General features: G+C 43.9%; 1 protein-coding gene across 1 annotated transcript; it reads left to right on the top strand.

The window, feature by feature from the left end:
• Nucleotides 1-786: 786 nt before the first annotated feature.
• LOC103254401 (zinc finger protein 75D-like) lies at nt 787-3,931 on the top strand. The gene is made up of 4 exons (XM_008052497.2): nt 787-1,179; nt 2,434-2,626; nt 3,348-3,439; nt 3,770-3,931. The coding sequence occupies exons 1-4, from the start codon at nt 787-789 to the stop codon at nt 3,929-3,931; spliced, it is 840 nt and encodes a 279-aa protein (XP_008050688.2).
• Nucleotides 3,932-5,727: the final 1,796 nt, after the last annotated feature.

Genomic DNA, 5,727 nt, shown 5'->3' with positions numbered 1-5,727 from the left:
CCAGTGTTGTCGAGCTGGTTGCTCAATCAGGGGGCATCTGCTGAGAGGAATGTGGTTATTTTTTCCGTAGTTACCGACCTCCCTTTTCTGATCTTGCTGTCTCACTTCTTCTACCAGAATTAATGCACTAGAAAAGAAAATATCCAATGTTTCAAGAAGGAAAGGTGTAATCTTCTAGAGATGCTGAAGGGGCTTAGAAGTTACCTGTCTTCGGACTGAAGAATACAGGCTAGGATTGTCTGTTATAAGGTAGAGAAAATCAAATATGCCCTATCTGTGAAGGTGAGCCTAAACACACACACACACACACACACACACACACAGATTTGAATGGGTGAGTAATGTCAAGGCTTCTTTTGGCCATCGAATGCCAGCTTTCCACACACTAACCTTCCCTCACCTACTGGCACACGTATAGAAAAGAGACACCAATTGACATTTGTCTTCCCTGAGCTGTGCTTTGTTTCACAGTTGAGCACCAAAGAGAAGGTGACAAACACACCTGAGAACTGTGTCATCATAAGTGTCCTAACACGTGGCAGTTGACTTGAAAGAGGAAATAAGACAGGAACTTTTCTGTTCATTTTCCTCTGATTATTGCTAGTGAGCACATGTGTGTCATGTGGCTTTCTTCTTGACGTGTGCTTTTTTCCTGTTCTCAGTGCTCTTGGGAAGAAGACCCGCTCTTCGGTTTTGTGCCAAACCTGGCGGAACCTCATTTCTCCAAGGTGGCACTAGGGGCTGTCAATGTCACACACAGGAGCTAGAGTGTTCCTACAGCAAAGGATGATGAAAGAGCTGAAGGCAGATGCCTGCGTGACCTTCCAGATGGAAACTGTATGGGAGAAAGAGAGCTCCAGTCAGAGTCAGAAACACAGCACACAAATAGAGAGCCTCAGTCCTGAGAGTGCTTGCAGGCGCTTCTGGAGCTTCCATTGTTTTGAATCGTCTGGACCCCTCGAGGCTGTCAGCCAACTTCAGAAGTTATGCCATGCGTGGCTGAGGCCAGAGATCCACTCGAAAGAGCAGATCATGGAACTGCTGGTGCTAGAGCAGTTCCTGACCGTTCTGCCGGAGGAGATTCAGGACTGGGTGCGGAAGCATCATCCACAGAATGTCAAGCAGGCCGTGATCCTGGTAGAATGTTTGCAGAGAAAATCTGAGGGAACCAAGAATGAGGTGAGGAGCAAGGTTGCTTGCATATACAGTGAAATAGGAGAGAGTGCTTGCATCAGGATGGGCGTCATCAGGGAATTAAATGGATGAAGTCACTCTCCTTTGTTCTGTAGGACAGCTAGGCAGGATCTGAAATCACAGACATGCAGCAGTAGTCACTTCACAGGTTTCAGAATTTCTGGCAATCTTTCCTGGCCTTAGAGGAAAGAAATACATTTATCCCTCTCCAGAGCCACGAAGAATTGAGCATGGTGGGCCTAGTCTGGGATGGCCAAGGAGACAAGACTTGAGTTCTCAGAAACTGAGAAATAAGAGGCAAGAAAGAGTTGGAAAAGGGGGAAAGATCTTAAAAATGGGCAGTGCTTATAGAGACCAAAGGACACACAGAGGGTACCGGACAGAAGCCGAAATCAAACCACTCTGGAGACTGCAAATGAAGAGGAGAAATGGAAAGAAAAAGGCAACCACAGGTAGGGAAAGAAGACAAATGCCAACAGAGAAGTGGAGGGAATCATCACGCTGAGGGGTAGAGTCCTCTCTAGCCGGAGCACACATCTCTGACCTTGCAAAAGAGCCTCACTGCCCTCCCTCACTGGCCTGTCCTTGGCCCTCTTGGGGCATGCGGGACCGAGGTTCACCCTAGGGAGAGAGCAGCACATTTTCTTTTCTCAGGACCTCACCTTGAAGAATCCAGGACAGGGCACAGTTCTGGTGTCGCGTGAGAACCAAATCACCTGGAGGGAGGCTGGAGCCCAACTCTTCCCCTGGTTTTCCCCCTCCATCCATCCCCTTTCCCATGAAACCTTTCCCTGGCTGTGGGAGGATTGGAGCCTGGCTGACAGGAAAACCTTTTTTATTCCATTCCTTCTCTTTTACAGAAAAGCAAAAGATATAAATCCACTAAGGCAAGGATCCAAGTCCAGAAAGCAATCCAGTGGAGGCGACAGAGGAGCAAGCAGCCTGCCCAGTGCCGCTAGTGGCTTGAGCTGGGGCTCTGTGAACGGACGAGCTTGGGGGCTGCTGGGTTGGGTGGGGGTCAACGGTAGTCACAGCTCTTTCCCTTCTCTCCTAATTTCCCCATATTTTGAGTGTAGTTGTTTATGAGAACACAGTGGCGCTTCACCTCTTCAGTCTTTTTTATTGTTTCCTGTGATGTCAGGCCCTCCTCACGTTGGGGCTGCACTCTTGTTCCTCCCTTCTCCACCACCCCGGAAACAAAGGTAAATTCTGTGCTAATGAGGATGGGTATATTTCTAGGTCACAGCCCATGAGCTGCAAAAGGAAGCAGCGCCATTGGGAGGAGCAGCAGTGGCCCCAGGCTTCAAGAGGAAGCCAGCAGAGCCCCAACCAATGGGCATGTTGCAGAAAGAATGTTGGAATCCGTACCGGGTTCTACAAGAAGAGCTGGGCAGGCATATTCCCAAAGTCACCCAGCCTGCACATGATAAAGGTGAGGAGCTCCATGATAATTCTCTTCTCCTGGCAGTTACGATAGTAACTGGTTCTGTTAGAATGTAATGGGAATTTTCCAGGCACCGAACCATGCTAGCGGCTATGATATCTGCCAGGTGGGGTACAGTAGGTCTACACTGGGTGAAGGTGGGGGTTGGCCTGGCAACAGAAATGTCTAAACCACAGAACCCCTGTATTCATACCATAGAATCTGCTCCTGTGAAACTTGACTGGATAGATGTAGAAGGAGATGGGACAGGGATACATAGGGCCATCTCGCCCTCCACAGTTGCCAGAGAAATTGGGATCAGACATAAGCGATTAGTGGCAGGATGTGATGAAAATTGAGCACCATGAAAAAAGGTATAAAAAATAAAAATATTTCCCATTTCCTACTGAACACTGAGGAACCTGAGGCCTTCGTTTTCAAAGCTTTATTTTTTTCCCAACTCAGTGAGCAACTTGACAGGAAAAATTAATGGTGTTTTACGATTTCTCTCATGAAATCTTTGGTAATAATAAACTAGGTAATTGGTTCTTTTAGTGGTAGATATTTAGTTCTTATTTACAGTGATTGACCACTTCTGGGCAAAGCACACATATTTTTCAAGGTGACCCATATTTACTGATGGGTCTTATGTTCTCTATTGTAGAAACCAGCTTAAGATGTTCATAAACAGGAAAGAGAGATATTTTCTCTGTCTCTTTTCCACCCACAGCTGTGCATGCTGAACAGACGTTAGCCCCTTCTGAGCAGAAAAGCAGCAAAGGCTGGAAGATGGTGTCCATGAACATCCTTCCTGAGTCCCAGGTGAGCTGACCCTTCCAACTTCTTGAGGCAGCCTGAACACAGCCTTGTCTCTGCTTGTCCCTGCTGCCTCGGACTTACAGTGTGTTACAGGTATTTTGAGGCCTCTTAGCGCCGGATGTTCTCCAGGCCACTAGGCTTGGCACAGTGGGGATTGACAACCTCTCAGGCTGTTAACTGATTCTCTTTGCTCCTTTTCTGCCATCTCACTTCTGCCCCTAAATCTTGTACTGCTAGCATCTTCAGTGCCCTCCCTGTCATATCATTCAAAGATGGGAGTGGCAGGATAGACTTAGTGGCCAGCACTAAACGACTGCCTGATCTCTCCTTTAGAGTTTGTTGACCATTGAAGATGTGGCTGTATATTTTTCTGGGGAAGAATGGCTGTTGTTGGTTCCTGCTCAGAAGACACTCTATGAGGAAGTAATGCAGGAAAACTACGAGAATGCCATCTCTGTTGGGAAAGAGTCTTATTTCCCTTTGTGTAGAAGTTGAGTCATACATCATGTCATCTGTTTGTGGAAAATGAACCTCTGTGAGTGAGTCTGAGTTTTCCACTAGCCGGCGGATTCCCACCGTGATGAGTGGGAGTAAGCTCTCTAGAACACCCGGAGAGCCTTTCATATATATGTATGTCTCACTTTCGTATTCTAAATAGAATTCATGATCTATCATACACTTGCCCTACCCTACAAAACTGGTGTTGACGTATCTTTCCCACCTTAGTAGCAGGCACCATCATTTACTCAGTTGCTCAGGCTAAAAGCCTTTCAGTCATCCGTTACTGCTATATACCACAACTTAAACATCAGCAAAGGCTCTTAGATGTATCTTCACAATATATACTAAATCATGAATGAATCCTGAACATTTGCCATAACACTATAAGAAAGGGATTGGTAGTAGCAGGATCCTGCTGGGGTGGAGGTGGGGATACAACATCAATAAGGGTACTTGATCTCAAACCAGGGAAAGTGCGGACCAAAGAGAGGCTCACTGCACGATGTCCACTTGTATACCTAATCCTGAATTGTGCCCAACATCTTTAAATAAAATACATACAAAATTAAAATAAAATGAACAGATAAACAAAGCTGCCATGAACATTTGTGTACAGGTTTTTGTGTACAGATAGGTTTTCATTTCTCTGGTATAAATGCTTCAAGGGGACAATTGCTGAGTCATATGGTAATTGCATGTTTCATTTTATGAAAAGAACTTCCAAACTGCTTTCCATAGTGGCTTACCCTTTTGTATTCCCATCAGTCATGTATGAACGATGCAGTTTCTCTACGTCCTTGCCAGTTTTCAGTGTTAGTACTTAAAAAATTAAATTTATCCATTCTTACCGATGTGTAGGGATATCCTTTGTGGTTTTGATTTACATTTCCCTAACTGCTAAAGTGTTTTATTATTTTTCCATCTGTTTATGTGTCATCACTGTATCCTCTTCAGTGACTATCTTCCTTTTTCCATGCAGCCATGCCAGCCCCTGTTGTTTTTGACTGATTAGTGATATTCATGCTTACTGGAGTTAGTTGGTATCTCACTGTAGTTTTGACTTGCATTTCTCTGATGATTAGTGAGGCTGAGCATTTTTTCATGGGTCTATTGGCTGGCTATGTGCCAACTTTTGAGAAGAGTCTATTCATGTCCTTTGCTACTTTCTTTTTCTTTCCCTTCGTTTGAGTTCCTTATAGATCCTGGATGTTAGGCCTTTCAGGTACATAATTAGCAAATACTTTTTCCCCATACTTGGGATGTTTGATTACTATCTTGATGGTTTATTTTCCTTGCAAAAGCTGTCAGTTTGATGAGGTCCTACCTGTCTAACTTAGCTGTTGTAGCATTTGTTTTGGGGAACTTGATCATGAATTCATTTTCTCTTCGGAAGTCCAGAAGGGTGTTTATTACAGTTTCTTCTTATAATTTGAGGGTTTTAAAACAATTTATGACTATAAATTCACGATGTTTTTCTTATCTGTTTAATTTTGGCAGAATATTTAGTGATATACCCTATTTCCTCCTTGATATTGGTGATTTCTTTTTTTTTCTTTTTTCATTTTTGCCGGTCTTGACAAACTTTTACTAATTTTATTAATTTTTTGAAGAACACGATTTTTGATTATGATTCTAGACTCATCATTGTTTTCATTTTTCAATCCCCTTTGGTTTTATTTTCCTTTTTATCTAGTTTCTTGAGTTTAGAACTTAGATTATTGATTTCAGACTTTTCCCTTAAACATTGAGGACAAAAACATTTCCCTCTGTGCATTTTTCAGCTGCATTCC

The sequence above is a fragment of the Carlito syrichta genome, unplaced genomic scaffold, assembly GCF_000164805.1.
Source record: "Carlito syrichta isolate Samal-C Ts95f unplaced genomic scaffold, Tarsius_syrichta-2.0.1 Scaffold278659, whole genome shotgun sequence".
Taxonomy (NCBI): domain Eukaryota; kingdom Metazoa; phylum Chordata; class Mammalia; order Primates; family Tarsiidae; genus Carlito; species Carlito syrichta.
This window is presented reverse-complemented; position numbering and strand designations above follow the sequence as displayed.

Bases quoted from the DNA above. Each gene is read 5' to 3' on its own strand.
- LOC103254401 (XM_008052497.2), top strand. From the start codon at position 787: ATGATGAAAGAGCTGAAGGCAGATGCCTGCGTGACCTTCCAGATGGAA. The intron at 2,627-3,347 runs GTGAGGAGCTCC...TTCCACCCACAG, and splicing joins CCAGCCTGCACATGATAAAG to CTGTGCATGCTGAACAGACG. The intron at 3,440-3,769 runs GTGAGCTGACCC...TCTCTCCTTTAG, and splicing joins ACATCCTTCCTGAGTCCCAG to AGTTTGTTGACCATTGAAGA.